This window comes from Synchiropus splendidus, chromosome 5 (genome assembly GCF_027744825.2).
Source record: "Synchiropus splendidus isolate RoL2022-P1 chromosome 5, RoL_Sspl_1.0, whole genome shotgun sequence".
In the NCBI taxonomy this organism is placed as follows: Eukaryota; Metazoa; Chordata; class Actinopteri; order Syngnathiformes; family Callionymidae; genus Synchiropus; species Synchiropus splendidus.
The window spans coordinates 9,183,747-9,206,092 of NC_071338.1; the positions used below are offsets into that span (position 1 = coordinate 9,183,747).

The 22,346-nt window shown below is 42.2% G+C and overlaps 1 protein-coding gene across 1 annotated transcript in view; it reads left to right on the top strand.

The window, feature by feature from the left end:
* Window positions 1–360: 360 nt before the first annotated feature.
* The window catches only part of LOC128758436 (growth arrest-specific protein 7-like), a 34,979-nt gene continuing 12,993 nt past the window's right edge, over window positions 361–22,346 (top strand). Inside the window, exons 1-6 of the mRNA XM_053864303.1 lie at window positions 361–684; window positions 11,511–11,628; window positions 16,776–16,853; window positions 17,541–17,629; window positions 19,779–19,826; window positions 20,448–20,537. Of these exons, the coding sequence (XP_053720278.1) occupies window positions 505–684; window positions 11,511–11,628; window positions 16,776–16,853; window positions 17,541–17,629; window positions 19,779–19,826; window positions 20,448–20,537 (603 nt within the window). The 5' untranslated portion in view covers window positions 361–504. The remainder of the gene's footprint in view (window positions 685–11,510; window positions 11,629–16,775; window positions 16,854–17,540; window positions 17,630–19,778; window positions 19,827–20,447; window positions 20,538–22,346) is intronic.

Consider the following 22,346-nt stretch of genomic DNA (forward strand, 5'->3'; position numbering starts at 1 on the left):
TTTAACAAAGACAAAATCACCACAGCGACGGCTTTATACTAAAACTTTTTGTAAAGTTCATCGATGTCACTCAAGCTTGTGATAAACTTTAATTGCAGCTTTACTTCCGGTGTGAGATCTTCCAAAAGCAAACAAACTTGTCGTTCTTTTATACAAAAAAAACGTTCTTAAGCAATAGCGTCACTTCAGTTGCTTTCATTCAAACAAAATGAATATAATTTTGTCATTTGCTTCATTGCTTTTTGATGTTTGACTCTCGGTACGACGACGTCACTTTTACTTTGAAGGTCGGTGGGTGAACGCGGGCGTGTTGTTTGGAGTTTGACGCAACAGAGCGGCTCTGCCTCGCAGCGAAGTAAGAGGAGCAGCTCGAAGGAAGGACGCGCAGCTCACACGGGCACCGTAGCGACCTGTCGTCCTCATCGAAACCAGTCTCGGGCCGCACTGAGGTCAAGGGGACAGGGACCCGCAGCTCTCGTCCGGATCCTGACAGGAAAGTTGGACATGTCCGGAGCCTTCTGCAAAAGTTTATACCCCTTCAGCGGGGAGCAGCACCAGCAGGGATTGAGGTTCGAGGCCGGGGAGGTGATCAAGGTGGTCCAGGCTGTTCCCGGTGGATGGTGGGAGGGTGAGAAGGACGGAGCCAGAGGATGGTTCCCCTCCAGTTACGTCCAGGTCCTGGAGGTCAGTGCTGAACTTCACTCCTTCATGCGATAGTCTTCATTTATCTTTGACTGTTTCCATATTTCATCATTATTACCGTGTTAATTCTTCTTCTTCTTATCATTATGTTTTGTTCATTATTGCACGTTGTTCCAAAGCACTTTCCTAGTTGGTGGGATGCTCACTGACCTTGGCAATAAAGCTGTTTCTGATAAAAAAAAAACACTGCCACAAGAAGTATGCACCCATGTTCTTCTTAACTGACTCTCCCTAAGCACTTGAATATTGATGTTTATAAAATAATCTCACTGACCAACTAACATCCAGAGTGACACGCACACGCAATATTGATGTGTTTTTTTATTGACACAAGCAGACACTCTCACACACACACGTCCAGATAGAGGCTGCATTGACAGGAGCGTGAATGAATAGTTTTCCCGTGCTTGTGTTGATCAGATTAACTTCTCAGCAGCCAGTGGTCCTGCTACACAGATTCACTCTTCCTCATTCCATATCCACATTCCACCGGTGCTGCATGAATACACACCCAGGCTGAGTCCTCTCCATCCTTCCTCACACACACACACTCTCAAGAAGCTGAGGAGGCATCTGATGGGAGCGGGCCAGTATGTTGAGGATGTGTGGGTATTTGAAGCATCTTGATATTGTATCACATGTTTCCTGCTAAAGTATCGCCCCACTCATATCAGTGGAGGACCAAAGTTCTTAACCGTTGAGGGAACTGATCAAGATAATAAACCAAAATGTTTCATCGGACTGCCACACTAACCAGGATTGAAGACGTTTTTTTTTTTAGACGCACTGGACTTGTTGAAAATCACCTTCAAAGGTTTAATTCCTGTAGTGTCTACGGCTTTGTTTTATTGACGTTTTTGCCGAGGTCTTTAACAACCAGAGAACCATAATAACAAACAACAGCTCTAACAACAAACCTATTAGTTTATTCTGTGCATTTAATGCGTCACCTCTGCACCTGAGAAGAACTTCATATTCTCCCCCCTCCCAACTGGAGGGATGGACCAGTCCCCTATCTAATCTCTGCTCCTGCGAATTGTCCTCAGTCACCTTGAAATCATATACATGGGAATACAGTGAGGACCTTTAGAGGGCTCCATATGTACTCATGGAACTTGAGTTACATCCAGGTACCTTCCGGACTTCTTTCTCGAGACAGAGGTCTCGTGATGTCTATGATTACGGACATGTTTAAAATGCAGTTACAGTGGGGTGGTTTATACTGGACTGTGAAGCAGGGAATAAAAATCAGCTCTAAATTTGAGACCATGATTCTCCCGTGGAAGGCGAGGTCTTTCTCCGTGTGGTGGAGTTCAGGTATCGTCGGGACTTGTTTACGAGCGAGGGAGAGATGGCTGTGAGATTGTGAGATTCACTGACTTGGTTCAGTGTCCTCAGGCATCAGTCATTTGCTGTGGAAAGAGCTGAGCTAAAAGGCTAAGAAATATATCAGCCGTCCTGTGTTCTTTTCTCATCTCTGGCCATGAGCTTTAGGTAGTGACTCAAAGCACAAGGTTGGGGAAACATGCAGCCAAAATGAGTAGAAGACTGGACACTCTGGGGGGAGCCAGTTGGGGAGGCAGGGCCACCTGCATTCTGTCTGTGTACAACCGGGAGGAAGCCCTGGGGCAGACGCAGGACAGCTCAAGTCTCTTGACTGGCCTGGAAACCCCTCGGCTGTTCCCTATGAAGAGCTGGAAGTCATCTCTTGGAAGAGGAGCGTGCAGAGTGTTTTCTCCAAAAATGGAGCAATGGATGGATGTCAGAGGCACTGACTGAGAAACAGCCAAATTACAAAAAGGAAAAAGCTCATTCATTATTTGTGCTTATTGTCTCCATGCGGTTGGGGCAACTACTTGGGGTGAGAGGCAGTGGACACAGAGGTCACAGGCACATAAAAACTCACTCACTTATACAAACACTTTGTTTACCTCTGAAAGTAACAGCACTAATGTAGGTGATGTGTTGAATGTAAACATGGATCTTTTACTGCATGCCAGTGATTTAGTGCTATAGCTGTTGCTTTCAACTGGACGCGAGCTGGATCCTGGATTATGATAATAAATCACACCGTGGAGAAAACGTCTCCATCTAGTGGCCTATATAATGAGACCATTGTTTTGCGTGGACAGTTTGTTCATGCTTGGCCCGTTGCTATGATGATGAAGTTTCACTTCCTGTTACATTAACAGGGAATTACACAACATGATTTATGCAGACACTACAGCTTTACTTCCTCAGCCCACTAATTCTTGACGCATCTTGTGCCGCAACTTCAGGTCTATGTTGTAGCGCAGTGGTTTCATGAAAATGAGAAATCATAAATTGACTATCCAGATGAATGAGGTTGTCAATAAGACAACAAAAGAGATCTCTGATGTGGTCTGATGTCAGCTGCATCGCTGCACGGTCATTCTGAACCGCTCTATTCTTCCCAGCACAATGAGTCTCTCACAACCTGTTGCTGCCTGGTGCTTCAAGATCCTTTCTCTGGTGCAAAACTTGTTTCACTTGACATGAGACTTCTGTTGGACGGCACTGTTCAGGAATCCTGTTGCAAAAGCAGCAGTTAACAGGGAAAAATAAGCAGCAGTCTTTAGGTGAAAGGTTTACGTGCTGTTATTCAGCGCTGTAGAGGTTTGCACAATTCATTGAGTCTTTAGATGTAACCCAGGGCTCGATGCCGTCTTCAACAGCTCACTGTGGAAGAATTGCTTATGAGTTCCTCCCCTGGTTTGAGCGAGCTTGTGTATGGTTCTTATTTCATCCAGAAGCATCCGTTCATACTAACTGCCTGCATCCATATTCTTTCCTTTTCCATGGTTGGGTCACAGAGGCAGCACTTGTAGAAGACAGATGCAGGCTGTCCTCCCCATGAATTCTCTTCCGACTAGTTTTATATTGTGATACTTCATCCATACAGCGTACTTAAGACGTACTGTGGGTCACAAATTGCTTCACAATGAATTAGGGCTGGATCACCCATTTCCCTTTTGCTTTTTCACTGTGTATTTCATTCTCTCTGCAGCACCTGAAGTTTAGCACAAGTCATTTTAATACAATCCAATTATGAAAGAATGGCTCCTGATTTTTCGCACAAACTTGCTGCTTCTCACTTCAACTGTCTGTTGTGATTTGTAGATCTTCTCTCATAGTCCTCCAATCATCAGACCTTCTGCACTGGTAGTTGACTGTCACTTAGAGCTATCACACAGATATGGGCACTGTCTCCTTGTCAAGTCCGTGAACTAGAAAAGTGCAGACTGTGGAGACAGACAGGCCCCTCCTACCCTAACTTGAACCTTCAGACTGGACAGGACATGAGTCTACTCCTCATTGAGGTCTTCTGCCTCACTGACATTACTTGCTTGTGCTATTTTTTCTGAGGTGGAGTTAATGATACATTAGATATTGGAACAATCTGCTGTCCACGTCCAGGTTATATTGCAGAATTGTGGCCCCAAAAATGCGACTCTGGATATGTGAGGTGAGATTGGCTAAATCGGCAAAGACCATGGTGGCGGCGAAGCTTCCACTAGGACGGCTTAAATGCGTCCTACTTGCTGTACAAGACGTCCTGAGGACACCTGGATGCCCTCAACATGATTTTTCTACATTTATTTTAGGTCTATAATTAGATACATTTTAAGCCTTTCAAACGTTGTTGATATCATTAACAGTCAAATTCAAGCAGGTGTGGGCCAGCAGGTGGCAGTTCCAGAACTGTAGCTCCCACTACTGTTATCTCTCTTTCACTACAGAGTGACAAGTCCTTCAGAAGACTGTTGGTCGATATGCTAGATGGAACATCTCCCGATGTTTGCTATTACCAAAAACTGACCGAAATGCAGTCAAGAACAGGAATGCAATGTTTTTGCTGTCGCTAAGGCCATGTGACACTGGACCTGACACTTTTTGAAACCAGTACGGATGAATTTGAAATTGGTGGTTTCGTGCCCTTGGCTATACAACCGGACCTCCACTTTTTGATGACGTCACGGGCTTGTTTCTCTTGTCCGATTTGTAGTTGGGTGGTTTTTATTCTGCAACAGCAATTCAGTAGCTAACGACCATTGAACCACTTTAAACAAAATGTCAAAATGTTTTTTGTCACCTGAAATCGCGCCATTGTCTTGTGAAGAGCCTCGTGCTGTGACACTTGAAAACCTCCTCTCTATGTAAACAATCCCAGTGCTGTTATTGATTCATCCAACACAAAACCCTGTCCTCAGACACAAGGTAGCACGGGTTCTGGTTCAGTTTGTATCTTATCTTCTTTTTTTTAAATATCAGGGAAATAACAGAGTTTTGTATGGACGAGGCTTGTAGGCAGCTGAGAGTAATATATTCACGATGAATAGTTTTGGACTGCGCCAGTATTGACAGGAAGTCAGAGCTGTGCTCAGCAATATTCCCTCGTAAGTCATCAGCTGGTGACAATGCGGTGTCCTCTTGCACCACGAGTATGAGCTGCCAGATGTGAACTTTCCAATAACCCAGTGGAGGAATGAGCGTGTCACCCCAGGAAGAGATGTTTGAGGTTTTTAAGTGTAAATAATAGGAAACAGGCACTTCCACTGTCTGACACGCCTCTGCACCCGGTTCACTCTGAGGGAACATGGTGAGACTGGCTTGAAAAACTTTTATCATTTCAGTATTTCAGTGATGAGTCCTCCTATTGACTGAGAAAAACATTCATGGACAACATTCTGGAAGCGGCTGATGTCATGAGGAGTTATTCTTATAACATATAGTCTAAGTATGTAGCTCCGATGTAATTGTAGTTTTCAAAAGCATCTTGTTGGTTTGTTAAATATCTGCATTTAACATTTTGATTTAAAGTTATCAGAGTCTGAAAAATATGGCATGACATCAAGAACCTGGAACTGGACTTGATGTGCAGGTTTGAAAAGTTAAACTGTAACTGTCTGCAGCGTGATAATACTGGAATGTACTGGATGGTTGTCTTGGTGGAATGTCTCTTGTACGCTCAGATGTTTATACTTGTGTCTTTAGATAAGCACACACACCAACAAACACACCTGTGGCTGGCTGTTAGCTGCTGTCTGTGCTATTTGGTGGAAATGAGAGCAAGAAGTAGAGTTACTTGTGGGATGTTAAAAAAAAAAAAGAAAGTTAATGCATAAATTCTGGCTCCACGATAATGGCAAAAATGGTTACAGGGTTTCCCATAAGTGTTAATGGTTGTGCCAAAATAAAAGCTGCCAAACCTTCAGAATATTGATCACAAACGTATCCTGAGCAAATGCAGCCCCTCTAGCTTTATGCATCTTACAAATTTTTTTCTCAGACGATGGCGGCGATCGGAATATTTCCTTGTCTCTTCACGACTAGCTTTGGCTGTGTTTTTTCACTGGTAAAAATCTTTCAAATCTTTCAGAAGAAAATTCACTTTCGGCCCCAAATTTTTGGCGCATGCCAAGTTTTTATTTCCATCACTTCAATTGATGTCGCTTTACTTAGAAATATTTAAACAATAATAATAATAAAGGACCCGGGAATTTAGGACGGGTGTAGTGCAGTGCAACTCCGTTCAAAGGGAAGAATAATTTTGTGTTCCTCTCTATTTCCCCTACATTTCGTGCAAGCATGACCATTTTGCGGGACAATTCATGAGCAAAAATGACACATGGCTGACCAGTGTATTGGCGCCATGATTGACAAGTCTCAGTCAGATGCTGTTTAGTTTAGTGTGTCACATCAGCTGTGTGAGAGCAAGTCTGAAAGTTTTCTGCATTGTTTCCAAATTTGGTTGCAAAAAAACCACCGTACAGTTGCATTCTAAAGCCTTAGAAGTGCATTTATAGCTGATGATCACTATTAGTTGTGGCAGTCAAATTAACATTCACGTTTAAAATGGAGGAACGATTGAATGTTTATTTCAGTCTCCTCCACTGTGTTCCAGTTACATTGAATGATCACTTTACTTTTTAAAAATGCGATTAACTGCAGCCGTGTGGCTCAATACTTCTGTGTCAAGTAATGAGCTGAAATGGCTGCATCATTTCTGGCAATATTCGTCTGTTCCCAACAGACTGTCACTAATCAGGTGGTCATGAGTCACTGTGTGTGTGTAGCTATAGGAAGGTCCAAAAATCCAATCTGCTGAAGCTGGGATCCACTGAGGCTGCGTTCTGGTCCACAGCCACGTGACCAGCAACAGTTGCATGGAATGAATCACTCTTTGGGACATTCACTGAGCTGCTGACCTGCTGACGGATGGTCGGATGAGTCACTGAGCTGTAAAATCAGACTCAATTTGGTCAGTGAATTTATTTTTCCCATGAAAAAACCCTGACTTGCCAGTGTTTGCTTGAGTACTGCAAATATTGCTGGAATCAAAAGATAGTTTTGCATATTCTGGCATCACTCAGTGGCATTTTATTTACCTCTTCTGAGAGCCATGTAACCGAACTTCAGTAAATAAAGCAAAATCCTATTTTGATCGTGACTCAGTGCTCTGTGTTTTTCAAACACGGAGGAGATAAAGAATATGTCAGACACAACAAAGAAGGGTTGCCACATGCACTGTGTCATCTTAATCTGATGCTTTGTGAAACTGGTTTATTTTGCAACCTGTCGGAGACACACTCCCTTTTTCACTCCTTATGTGTGTTAACTATGGCTGCCTTATAAGCACAACCTGGCAGTAGAACTGTTCGTCCAATTCCCTTTCTCTTATATCACACTCACAAAAGGGTTGTACTAAGAACACTTTGTTGTAATTTGAAGGCAAGAAACTGTTCACGCACACAGCTTTCCTGAGGAATGCACCCATCCTGACTCCCTTCTGTTTTGTTACATTTTAACATCCCGCTCATGTTCACTGACCAGCCTTGGTTTTATTACAGCAACTGCTTTTTGGCATCGAATGTATTAAATGGGATGGAAATGCTCAAGTTTCAGACTTGTTTATGAAACATTATCAAAGCCTCAGTTGATGCAATGTCCCCAGGATTTTTCACATTTTTATTTTTATGAAAAGTAATGCGCTGTAGGTTTCAAGTTAACAAATAATATTTATATTTATCTATTTATCGCTTTTATGGAATGCATCATGAAGATTGTATAGCTGTCCGTTTGCAGTTTGAGCATTTTGATTGAGAATTTGAGAACGGGGTTTGCGCTACACGAGTCATCAGACGCCACATCGGCAAAGGTTTCCAAGCATCACACCCAGGTTCCTTCATGAGTCTTTACAAGGGAGAGTCGTTCCCCGTCAGAAGAAGCTAACCATTGTAGTTCTGGTTGATTTACGGGTGTCTAGTCAGAGCTGTTTGTCACAGTGAGATCATGCTGTGACTTGTGTTGTTGTCCACGTCTTACTTACTTTAGAAGAACACAAAAAAGCCAGACATACAGTAAAGTTGGTCAATTGGAGTGAAAAAACATACACACTTTTGGCCCATACATTCTAGGAGAAAAAGATGAGCTCTTGCATTGTTTGCTTGGGGCTTTTTTGGCCCTGAATGTGGACTAGAAGCCAGTCTGGGGTATCGAAAGGTCAACCATCTGGAATGCTGTATTATTCACCATTGCATATGTCGAGAGAAGCAGGCTCATGGGTCTGTCATCTCGTCTGTTGTCTGAGACTCACTGCAAACGGGATAAGAATTAGGGATGACTTCAGCCTTGCTGCGAATGCATTATCAGAGGAGCTGCTGAAGAGGTGGGAATGAGGTGGTATCCTGGTGCTTTCAAGTTCCTCTGCCAGGTCCTTCACAATAATATTGACAATATTTACAAAGCCAATAAGGCTTTATTATTCCATATCCATTAGCTTTTTACTTGTAATCTGTTTTCATGCTACATTTCCACTCCACCATATTACACTTTTTGACACAGGGTCAGAGGGTTAATGCTTCAGTGGGGAGCCCTCCCTTCGCCTCCCTTTGCCTTCCCATGGCAGAATTGGACAGAGATCCGTGCTGGAAACCCCAGTGGTGTTTCAGGTCTGCTGGGTAATCGAAGCCAAGTTAAAGTAAGAGGTTGAAAGTTGAAAATCTATGTATGAAAATATAAAGTATGTCATAGTTCAGTTTGAGATATTCTGTGAATACGCTCTGTAAACCCGGGGTCTCAAGCACAAATGAGTGGGGGGCCAGTGTTGGTCAGGCTGGCTGGCCTGAGGCTTTGTTTTTTACTACTCATCATTGGTCATTTTGGTTCATCTGGTGCTGTTATTTATTTGCATTGAGTACTTGTTGGTAAATCCACTTAATGTCAGGGTGAGCCTCATGAAATTCTATAGAAACGTCTCCTCTCAAAAGGCCGCCAGGCCCATATTACGTTCAGCAGAAGATAGCGTGATAAGGTTTGGCACCATAATGAAGGTGCTTACTAGCTAGGAAGAGAAAAGTCAAATTGTGTGTTGTGCCATCGTCCCCTGGCGCAAAAGGTATTGTAACTGTAAATGGAAAAGTAACAGTGGAACCCTGAGGAAAAATTCAAAGTATTCTCATGGGGCGTCTGCACCTTAAATCTACATACAGGGTCCCAAGGTAAAGCCCACATGTCATCCATTGGAATTCACTGATACAATCTCACTTGCATGGGTGCCCTGTGGGGGCCACAAGACTGTATCCTGAAGGCTGCAAATGCCTAAAACTCTTATTTGGTTAGTGAATTCTATTGGTTGGTGTTGCAGTCTTTAGCTTCACTTGCTGTGGTTAGTTGTTGCTCATTATCTAAAGAAAAGGCAAAGCATTTGACAAACAATTCCTGTGGTGGAGGACAAACGCCGTCCATTTGCCCTCTGAATTGGCGTCCCACTTCTAACTGCAAGTAAACATAAACAGTTGGACTGTGATGCATGCGGCATCCTTCCTATTTCATGGTGCTGAGCACATTACGGACGAGCTGGCCACGTTTGGCTGCTAGTGTGGTGTTTACAGCCTGGCCACAGAATCTTGAGCGACATTTTAGGCTTCCATCTACCGCTTGGTTATTTATGGACTCATTTCAGTTGTTCTTTTGCTTTGAGTCAAGTTCTTTTTCCTGTTCAGTTGTTGTCTTAATTACAAGTCACCACCATTTTTACTGCTTTTAAGTAATAGACGCCAGACAGACTTTGCCTGCACATGCAGCGTTGAATTTCTCTTTAGCAAACTGAACCAATTCTTCATCCATTCTTGGGCTGATTGGGAATTTATCCCCTTGGTATAAATGGAAACAGGAACTTGTATCGTCATTAAACATCAGTAAAGGCACCAACAGAATCCAGCTTCAACCACTGCTCACATACCAGATGCAGTATCTTCATCAACAATGATTCAAGTTCACCAGACTAGAACACATTTGTGCCTGCTTTTCTCTCTTTTCCCCACAGCTATAAAAACAAACATGCCACTAGTTCTGTCACTGTAACTCTATCCGCAGTCGTATATTGACTTTATCCTCCCAGCATGTCTTCCGCAGTACATATTCACGTCATCTGCAGGAATAGAACAGATTAATTTCAGTGCGTGGAGGAGGGTATCTGTTGTTCCATCCAGTCCTGCCTCAGTTATTGAACTGCTTCCTCCTCATATCGCTTGATGTCTGCCAGGTGAAGATTTATAACTACTTTATAATTCGTGGAAACAAGCGAATGAGTTGACATGCCCCAGTAAATAAAGTGTGTCTCTGTAGCCCTGCTGCATGTTACAGTGGCCTGTAATGACTTCATTGATAGCAGATGTGTGCCCACATGTTTTCTTGTGTCGCTGTGCTGCTGGATCACCAGCGTGTGCTTCTCTCTGAGAGAGCCACTAAACTATGATGTCATTGCCTGTTGGTTGTGAAATATTTGAGGAAATTGAAACCTCACTGAACCCGCATGTTGTTGATATGAACCACAGCAACACTGTTGATCTAAAGATTAGTGCTCAAGTTCCATAAAATACAGTAATGACATTTACCACTATTAGTTTTGCTGATGAATATGAATATATTTAGAAATGTCGTTTAAAAACTGGTTTCTCAAATGTTTCTTAATATTTATTGTAGACTCAAAAGCAAGATTCAACAAAACAGTGATGAAATAATGTGTTCAGTAAATGGAGCGGCCAGCAACACTAATGTCATAATAACATATTCTAACTTCTCCTTCATGTTTTAAAGGAAAGCCAAACAGTAACAACAAAAACAACAGTCAGAATTGTCAGTTGTTGAGTTTTTGACAGCGGTGTTATAGCAGAAATGATTGATCAGGAGAAAAAGACAAAATTGAAGTATATTTTAAAAGAAGATATGATGAGTTTTTAATATTGAAAAAAATACCATATCACGTGTCCTTTTTTATAAACTGTATTAATGTTCTCGCTGCCTCAATAAAAAACATTTTTAGCATTCCAATACATCCAATTGTTATTGCAATCTTTACTGGCCCAAACAGGCAGTAGTGGAATGTGGGTGTGAAACTCGGGTCCCAGGGGCCAAATCTGTTAGTCTATGGATGTCGGTCACCCATAACACCGTGCTGTTTTAAGAAATGTCCACTATTAATCTAGAAACCTGGAGGGAATTTGTTGGAAGTGGATGGATGTTTGTGCTTCAAGGAAAAAAAACTGTTTTGAGGCGGAGATGGTGGTGGAAGAGTACGCTTCAACTGTCGTGACACACAGTGGGGCTGTATGCAACTCTAGGAAATAAGATGGAGACAGTGCTTAAACCCTTAACCCTCATATTGATAAATATATTGTTTGGCCTGAGACAGGGACTGGACTTTTGGACAGTTTGGCACCTGCTGTAGCTTCATTGAGCGTTATAGTATATTATGTATATTAACATTTTTTCTGTCTCACCAGAGGACTGCATCACTAAGTCAGCTACCAATGGAGGACCACAGAGAGCCTCTGCCTCCCCACTGGAAGTGTTACGTGTCCCCACAAGGACGTCAGTACTATGTGAACACCACAAATAACGGTAAGAGAATGACTTCAGACATCTGTGGCCCAAACACATTTTTGCATTTGAATAAATAAAAAATAATAATGAAAGTACAGTTGCTACATTACTTAAAGGTACTGTACTGGTCTTTAAAACATCTCAACAGTGGACCAAATAGGATTTCTTTTATGCCAATTTGATTTAATCATGTGACTTCTCAGTTGGTGCTGAAGGTCTGACTGTTTCAGTGTGTTTTTGGGCGTAATAGAGCTGGTTACTGTGACATTTTTATACAAGCGTCTTTGACTGTGTCCCGATCATGTGCTGAAGCTTGGGTAGCTGGGGGCCTTCACTACTGAATAGACCATGGTGTTTGGTGAGAGGAGCTGAGCACGGCTACTTCTCGCTTCAAGACTTCAAAACTTAAACCTCCCTTCAAGATAAAGTGATTTTAGCATCTCGGCTGATGCATGGGACTGACAAATCAGAGACACGCGCATCATTCAGCTTCGTGTGACGTTCCGTGGGCTTTAATCCATCAATTGTTGGGTCCGAATTTTCGTGGAGAGTCAGTGGGCTCGCTTCAGCGCTGCCTGTGTTCTGCATGTCTCTGATCAGGTTTGCAGTGGTCAAGCTGTGGTCACGGGAGGGCGGCTAAATTTAGCAGGCGGCTCCGCCCAGAAGAAGGACCCGGAGAACATCCTTGAAATTAATGTCAAGCTGAGCTGTCTTATTTGCTGCTTTATACTTTCATACCCGCCACTCAAGTGCTACTTTTTCATTTTTTCTTTTCATTTGTTTCATTTTTGACGGCAGCCTCGCACAAATGTTGTCTGTTATTTGTTATCTCCAAAACAAATCCATTTGATTACTAATGACTTCAAAACAGCATTTCACACATTCCACTTCCTCTAATAAAAGTTTGAATATATGCTGCTCACTCGCTCTCTGTGTGTCTGTTTATGTGTTGGCTGCTGCATTGTCATGGCAACAGAGTTCATTGTGGGCTGCATGTGCTTGATTCAGGAAGAAATATTGTCGTCACTGACTCCCATTGACCTGGGTACTGCAGCTCGTGCTGCTCAACCGTCCCATGTGATGAGTACAACAAAAACTCAGCTCTTGAATTGAGCCAAAATAGGTTGAAACATCTGTGTTCTGCTTTGTTCAGGACATGAGAGTAGACAAGCTCAGATGAAATATGTTTGTTGGGAGAGTGGCGTAGGCTAGATTCACTGCCATCTCACAGGATCAAAAACCTCCTGCTTACTGTCATTTCACTGACATCTTGACGCCATCTTTAACAGTATATGTGAGTTTCCGTTTGAACTAGGAAATGCCTTGTCGTGATCTGACATGCGCCACATTCATCTAGAGAAGCTACGTGAGAAATTATTGCACACAATCTCTAAATTTTGAACTGGTACTGTATGACTCATGTGCTTCACCTTAAAGTGGTAGTAACTGTTTAACAATAATACTACAGTGTTTCCTCCACGACGCAGGCAGGTAGCGCTACGGTGGCCTCAAGTGGACAAAATTTAACTCTCACAATTGACTGGTTCGTGAGGTATTGTTTTGAATAAAAACGGTAAAAGTTGCTCCAGGTTCATTGATGTCCAATGTCTTGACCTGTGTAATGTCACTTCAATATCAAGCTGAAACAGTGTCAGTTTACTTGTACGTGAAAATTCTAGACATATATTGTGAATATTATCCAGTTAAACATATATTTAATATATCTTAGACTATTCAATTTCATTTCGCACATTTTCCATTCTTCAGACACAAAAACCTGAAAATAGACTAGTGGACGATTATATTAGCTAAGTCACGATTTATGGTTTCATTTAGCTAAAGGGGAAATAACTATGCGGAGGCACGTGGCATTTGGAGTAAAAAATTAAAATTAAAATTAAATAACGCTGGTGTTTCTGTGCCTTATTGGCAAAGCTCATTTCAGCTGGGTAATCGGGCTCCTATCGCAACAGACCGGGAAGTGACCTGCTCATCCACCCAAACATACACACAGACAAGGAGATGTATAAACAGACAAAGTCTGGGCAGGGGACACTCTTGAGTTTTGTATTCATCTACAAGTATTCTGCCGTGAAGTGGTAATGGCAAGATATAAACTCATGGATGCTGGTCTGGGCTGGACAGCTCAGCGTCTGACCATGAAAAGAAACATCTCATACTAGGAAATGGTATCTTACAAATGAAGGAATGTTTTTTTTTTTTTGTTTAACTGTCCTTCTCAGTCATGTGGCATTGGGTCCAGAACAAAACTTGCTGAAAAAATGTCTCTGACGCCATAAAATGTAGAGTGAATTTGATTTTTTTGATTAGAGTTTTTGGTGCATTTACATATAAGGATACAAGCGGTCTGAAGTTGGTTTCGATAGCATAACTGGGGTGAATACGGTTGCTTCTTCCACTTGTGCATTCATATGTTCTCAGCATTGTGCCATGTTTAAAGGGGTCTTGTTGTGCTCTTCCTTGTTGGTGTTCGCTAAATGTGTCACCTTAGGATACTGTCAAGCAGCCTTTTACCTTGGGACGTCCTGAACTGCGAAACATGAAAAAATGTCCGATTATTAGTTCCTGTATAATGCCCACTCGTAGTGTCATCACACTGGTTTCCATGAAAAGAGTGTTTACTGCTAGTAAGTTTGCCGCATATGACAGAAATTTGCTGATTCTCAACCCTTTCGCAGTTGTCGCGTCATATTTGTTTGCCAGCATAATCTTGTGGTTATCCACATCTCGTGTGTCGCCTCTCTCGCGGCATAGATGCGTGCTTTGATTGATGGGGTGTCTGACGCCCATGAGAGGCAGAAAGCGCAGATGAGTTCCAAACTTGAAGCAGCGTGTCATAGCTCATAGCTTTTTAATCGGAGGAGTATTTTTTTGGCTCAAAGCCTGCGCTCCCCAGTGCCATGCAGCAAACTGCACTGGCACAAGTGAATGATCCCACAGCGCTTGCCGAATGTGAGCAAAATAGTTTGAAAGGGATCAAAATTCACATGGTTCTACTTATTTAATCTAGTGGAAAGCCTTCATATATATTTAGTTTGAATGAATGAATGTTTAAATGTGTGAACAAAACAGATACACAGCTGATACAACTGTAGGCTTATCTTTCATAAATGTATAAATGAAGATGAACAAAACTGTAGACATTTAGCGCGTAGTAAGGGAAACAATCATGATAAAAATGTGTATGTTTTTTAATTTAGCAGGGTAAAACAGCTGCATCTGAAAGTGTTGCTGTGGCAACAGCTACTGAGTTCATCTCTGTTTACGATTATTTGACTCAGATGTTTGTTTTTATAAAAAGTTATTTTTGTACAAATAGATATTTATAGTTTTTTTTACAAAGCAGTCGATGACTGAGCATGTCAGGAGGGGAACGGGCTGTGGGTGAGGCTTTGGACGCCTGTTTCAAAATCCTAGCTAAAAGCCTGTTGTCAAGTGTGAAAGAAAGATACTCAGAGTAATTTAGTCTTTAACATAAGCTCGCATTATACATTACACCCCATGTTTCCTTCGCATGGACTGTTACCTGTTCATGTCAAATGTTCACAGGGTTCATGATGCACCACACTGTAATCAGCAGTGTTTAATTCGTTTTTCTTCACATGGACGAGAGCATTCTGGAGTTATGTTTGTGAACAAATCAGTCATCGCATTTCAGTAAATGAGAACCTCTTCTGTTTCTTTCTCCTTCACACATCTGACCTGCATCCGACCCCAACATGCATAGTTGCCTCGCACACTTTTCATGTGTTATATAACCTTGAGTTTGACAGGCCTGCTCTAAGCATTGGTCTCTTACGTTCAAGATACTTACAAAACAACCATGCTGTTATTGAAGTTTGCACTCTTCAAGCCAATAGGCCAGTGAGGCAGCATTGCACGGCTGTGTGGACATACCCTTACAGAGTTATCCTCTTTCAACGAACCCAACACCTACTGGCCTGACTGTTGATATATGGATACACAGTTCTCTACATAAACCATATTTATATTTCCAGCTAGTATGAAAACAATTTAGTGACCAGTGAGATGTTGTTGGCTATCAGTGTAAAAGCACAGCAAAGCCAATCTAATTTGGACATTCAGACTGCAGTTTGAAAACCCTCATTTCCTTGTGGTAATTAGATTAGCCTCCATTGTCCAATAATATCCAATATTCTGCTCTGTATTGATTTGTTTAGGGTTAGAGGGAGAATGTGATGCTTTTAGGGGCTGGCACTGTTGTTGTGCATCCAACGTGAAGGCGCCGCCTCCATCCATAAGCCTGCTGCCAGTTATCCTCACCATGCGTGTCATTTGAGCCCATGGACTTGGCTCACTTTTCTGCGCAGAGAACACAATAGATCGAGCCAAGAAAACCCAGATGGACCCAGCTCTGTTTCGATGGCCGTCCCTCTATTTGGGTAGTGGTCTGATCAGGCCGTGTGGTGGGAAGGACATTTGGGATCTGGTGTCAAACTGATGCAGCCCCTCGACTAGATGGAGTTAAATGAGGACATATAAATGTTGATGCCATCTTTTGAGATAAAAAGTCTTTTTTATCTTTTTGTTTTAACTCATAAAGGAACAGATTATAATGCAGTGAAGGAGAAGTAAAACATGGCATGCATTCAATTGTGTGAGAGTTGTGTTGCTGGTTTTAAAGACAAACGGCTCTGGTACGGAGAAAACAAAACATTTATTTTAAAACATGCCCAGGGGGCTTGTTCAAGTCTAAAATAACACTTTGCTTGCTCTAACCTGGTGTCTTTACAAAGGGTGATTGTAAAAATAGAGGACATTAAGGGTAATAAAGGGTTGAAAACCCACAATGTGTCCTGTTGTGGCACAGGACTGCTGGATTTGTGGGAGCAAAAGTGTGTTTTATGAGACCAAACTACTATTTTATTTTGGCATCTCTCATCAATCTACTATAGAGGCGGGCCTCCCTTTGGTAGAAAAACTAAATATGAAGCTGCTTCTTTGTTTATTTGCATGATAAAATAGTCATCAACAAATGCAGTGCAGATTTCACCTCATTTGTTCGCCTCCAAATTCCACCAAGGCCTTTAGAGGCTTTTATCAAAAGAGTGTTGTTGATCAAGGTAAACTAAAGTATTGACTATTAATTCATCTTTCCTTCTTCTTTATCCTCACGCTGACAGAGACCACTTGGGAGAGGCCGTCTAGCGTGCCCGGAACTCCGAAAACACCCATGCGACACAAGAACTCCCTGCCAACAGGTACTGCTGCTCTGTTTGCCTGTTGAGCCAGTATCATTCTTTGGTCATGAAATAAACACGGTTTGTTGTAGTGTTGCATAAGAACCAACATTATCAGGAATTATTTGTTCACTCTGTGCAGTAATGCAGGCATCGACCCTTAGTGATGCCCAAGCTCCACCTGCTTTTCCCTGCACAAGAAAAGTGCCCCTTTTGCTGGAGACTACTTTTTTATAACTAAGAAAAAAGATAATGCATTTGTTGTTATATGGTTGTTACAGACCACCCTATGTGACCTTGCTATTTTGAACCCATGATGAAAATGCATTTAAAATGAAGGCATCTAATGCGACCAGCAACCTTGCATCACTCACTGTGGTGCACTACACGTTGTCATATCCCGAGCCAGGGCTTTCCAGCTTTAGCCCCTTTTCTTAGCTCACTATCCTAATCACATGACTGGAAATAACAGAAATGAAGTGGACATTTTTTTGTTTTTATGTCTAACCTAACCAAATCTAACAACAAACACAATAGCACAAGCACAACAATATAATCACAAGAATATGTTAATATACTGTATATTAATAATTTTCATGTGAGTTTAATGTTGCACATGTATTTTCAACACATTGATGTGTGGAGTGCATGGATCCCTCCAGCGTGATGCCTGAGGTGACAGCTCTCTCATCCGCTCTGCTTTGGCAGTGAACGGGTTTCACTCAGGTGGAAGTCCTCTGCATCGTCTGGAGCATCAGCACAACAGTCTGGTCAGGAAGAGCAGTTCAGAGCCGCAGGTAACCTTGACACATGACTAACACTAATAAAATCAGATGTTCCACTGCAGTGAAATTTGAATTCTTGTGAAAAGAGGCCAAAAAGTGATGTTGATGAGATGTTCATCAAGACCAGAGAAGCTTTTGATCCTGATTCCATTACAAATGACAGTGTTTTCCATTGCAAAACTCATCATCATGTAGAAGCCCAACGTCCAACACACGTGAGACGTTCTGGTGATGGGATGAAGTCAACAAGTTTCAATGAGGCTACAGAAGCTTATGCAGTGAAGATAATTGCTGAACAGCTAATGCTTTCCAAAGTACTTATAGTCACTTCAATTCAGTTCATTTTTTTAGAGCAGGGCCGGCCAGTTAAAGTACCTCAAGGGCCACATTATACACCGAGACTGTCGTGCATATAAAGATTCTGGATGTGCCCCATGTATTAAAATATTAAATTCCAATATATTTTAGGGTACAGGAAATACTCAAGATATGATATTTATTTTGTGAATTGAAATTCCCAAAATGTGATCAGTTTTATTCTGGCTCCAGGAGGGCCACATAATTTCAATGCTGCATGTGGCCCTGGTCTGTTTTAGAGGAAGCTGAGCAGTCTTCAGCTACGTTTGCAACAAATAGGAGTTGTACCTTCATTCCCACCCGATTGGCCATTGGTCATCTACGACAAAATGACTTCTCACAAGTCACATTAGAAAAGTAGAGTCTGCTTGGGGCAGGCTTGAGAATGTGTTGTCCTGCACAAGACCTCTAATTGAAAACTGAGGAGTAATTCATTCTGTAAATTCCTACGTTACATTCCTGTTATGAGGAGGGGACATTTCTGGTCACACAACATAGGAATGCTGTCAATCGCTATGTCGTTTCTTTTGTTTTTATACATCTCCTTGTGTATGAATTTACCCTCTCTGCGTACGTCAGCGTGAATCACTCGCTGTGCGACAGATTTGACCGTTTGATACTGCTGGCATCATCTGCTGCTCTAAACAAGTTACATCCCCCGCTCCCTTTGTAGTGTACTGTGTGGAGTGCAAGCGCTCTCTCCATTGCTTTTACGTATATCAGTCACTTTCAACAGGTACGTCGTGTTTGGTGTGAACATACTGTATAAGCGAAAAAGGTTGTGTGATGTTATCTTATTCGTGTCAACTGTTTTCATGCACGTGTCAGAGATCAGCTGAACAAGTGGTGCAGGGAGAGGAAGGGATCAGCAGCAGCAGTGAGGTGGAGGTAGGCTAAGTGAAGAGAGAGTAGCCTAAGATTATACTCAGGTAAGAGTATTTTACTGTGGTCAGTGGTACTCAAGGACAGGTGCAAATACAAGTCATGCTGAGTTAGTTAAGTGCAGACTAGTAGTTTTTTGCTGGCTCAGAATAAAAGCACAAATATCCTACACAGTGTTTAATGTTATTCCAAAGTTTAGCATCTTCATGACTATAGTTGACTCCAATGATTTTAAGTGTTTGAGGAACACCATTAAACACTGCTCCCACTTAAGTCTACAGTGTAATCCTTTGTGCTTCTATGACACGCTTCAGGCTCATGAATCAGGAGCGAGGGTCTCTTTCGACAGCCGTCCTGGCCCCTGCAGCAGGGTCGGGGTCTCAGCAGGATGCTCATGGACACACTAACACAGATGTGTCAAAGTCAGGTTTCCCCCTCTCCTTTACACTTTTACAACTGTGGGGAGCCAGTGACCTTCATCTTCTAAAAAAAAAATGCAGAGAGGTCTTCCTCCTTTCCCCACGTCCTCCTCCTCCGCTCAAGATGAGCAAATCCCCTGCCTAAGTTGTTAAGCTCCTGGTGGCATTTAAAGCAGATGAATCCACCTACATGGATGTTCCCCTGGTCATAATTAACCAGAGTTCTCTTCAAGAGGATCCGCCCACCACTTGTGCACACTCTCTGCTCATTTCTTCTCAGTCTATGTTGTCTGACAAATATATCTTAGAAGGCTTTGACTCAAAAATCACAGAGAATGCAGCATGAGAATCCTCCCAGTTTTGCTACACACTGAAGTTGAGCTATTTGCTGATTCAAAAAAATAGGTCTGGTCCAGCACAACCTTTGTTATGGTGTGGGTGACAGTGTTGTATATGAAGCTGTCATGTGTGGCTCAGAGGGAATGTTGTTTCTGTCCTCACAGAGTCCGGGATCACCTACCAGGAAGCAAAGCAAAGAAACCGCAGCTACGGTGAGAAGAATGTGCTAAAATATACATTGAAAAACACCAAACATCAGTACTGCTGAACATTCATTTTGTTCAAAGACGCCAAGTGTGGACCGAGGTATTGATCACTGAATAATGGAAGACAGTCTCTCATCAGCTGAATAAAGTTGTCTGTTTAGCTCTAGACACAAGCTACATATCTGTTGTCGGAACCACCAGCTTGTCCAGAAATTTCTGCGACACTAACGCCAGGATCAACCTACATTTCCCCCGACTTTGACCTTGAAAGATTGGATATTATTATCAAAAATGTATTTGTTACATACGTACAGCTCACCTAGTTGGTACCATGATAGGTGTCTACTCCTTCCCTCAGAGGTGACAATGGTTCTGCTAAAAGATGAATAAATGCTCTTCATATTTGGTGGCAACCAAGTGATTTCCCTCATAATTTCTGTTATTTGTGTGTGGCCACTTCTGCAATTACACCTGTAAATACACAGAGAGAAAATATGTAACTAATTCAACAACACTTTGTGTGTGAGCCAACAAAAGAACTGTATGCTAGATGATTCCACAAGTTTGATAGAACGTATGGTGAGGTGAACATTTTGTAGTTTCAACCTGATGTTCTTTCACTTCCAGATTAACTGTGTGACGTTTCCGCTGCCTGCCTTCATGCCAGAGCAACATCTGCTGAAACCAAATGAATGGAGCTACTGCGACTACTTTTGGGTGAATGAAGAAGCTGACACTTACTCTTCGCTGCTGACGTTTGTCTGTGAGGAGAATGAAAAATGACCCCGCAGTTGCTCAGATTTAAACGGTCTTGAAAAATAAACTATTTACTAGGTGAAAGGACTATTGTATAAGTAAATAGTAAGTAAATAGAGAGGACATGAAATTGATGTCTTGAGAGGTGAATATGAGGTAAATCAGTCATTACCCAGTTATAGCGTTCTAACCACCATTCTAACACACATCAAAACAACCACACTCACTACTTGGTAACCATTTTTCATTAAAAAAACAAACCCAAAAACAGGAACTGAGAAAAGGATGTGATGACTCAGATGCTTGAATTGAGCATGTTGCACATACCCTTTTATGAAATAAAAGTACAGTGGTACCTCGGTTCTCGACCACAATCCGTTCCAGACGGCTGTTCTACAAGCCATTTGTTGGAAAGCTGAATTAATTTTTCCCCATTACAATTGATGGAAAAAGAAATAATGCGTCCCAAGCCTTAAAATAGGCTTTTGTAGGAGTGAATGTAGAGTGTCTGCTGCAGGTGTGCTGTTCCTCTATGTGTGTGGCCGCTGCATGTGGGAGGGGTTGCCGAGTGAGTGACGTCTCCCCAGAAGTGAAGAGGTGCCCGGTGCGTGTCCAGCTCTGAATGTGCGCTTCTGTGCAGTTTGGCTCTGACAAAGTCATAAACCAAGTAACGCTCTGTCCCAGACTCGCCTCATCCCTGTCCCAGCTCCAGCCCACAACAGGACATCAAACCCTGGAGAGAGCGCTCCAGCCTCGGAGGTGTCGAGAGTGAGCACCTCCCCTGTGACACTCTACCACGGTCCAGTGCGGAGACAGGAAAGGTTTTACACCTCAGTATGAAGGAAAAACAGTCAGTAAATGTAGTTAACGGGACACGTCTGCATACAGAGGCTGCGTTATACACAATAACAAAGCGCGTTGTGGGTCAGCTGATCGGTCCGCGCACTGTTTTTTCCAGCTTTTTTCGGAGGCGTTCGAGTTCTGGATTTTCGTTCGAAATACGAAGCAAAAAAATCTCGAAATTTTTGTTCGAACTCCGATTTGTTCCAAGTCTGGGACGTTCGAAAACCGAGGTACCACTGTACCAATGTTTTTTGTGAAAGTAAATAAAAAAGTAACAATAATAGTAATAATGGTTGAGTGTACGCATGAGTTCCTTGTGTAGCTATATTTGTGGGGACCAATTCTTGGAAACACACCTACTTGTAGGGACTTTAGCAAAACGTCCCTACAAGTTCAAGCGTTAATTTGAGGACTAAAAATTCAAAATAACTGGGTCATTATAATTAGATTTAAGTTTGGTTCAGGCCCTGGTTGAGGTTAACCATTTGTGTTGGATGGTTAGGTTTAGGGGGAGAATTTGGGGAAAGCATGAGAGTCGATGAAATGTCAACACAAAACATAAAAACATGTCTGTGTGTGTGAGATATTAATCTTTAGAGTGCCACAGACAGTCAACTTGCAACAGCCAGCACTGCTACATTTAAGCAAACCTAACTGCAACTGCTAAGCCTGTTGTAGTTAGTACTTCACACTAGCAGATGACACCTGCAACTTCAAATGGCAACATTTGTGAGCCTGTTTCGATCAAAGTTTTGTTGTAAATAGAGATTGAAAACCGCCCCCCGACAGAGTAGATGAGGGAGAAAGCAAGATTGCGAATTTGACTGATTCAGATTCTGATTCGTAGTATTCATACTCTGATGAAGGTATGTAGTTATGTTAGTTTGTGACAGCAAGAGTCCACGCAGGAGAAGCCCCGGGAGTGAA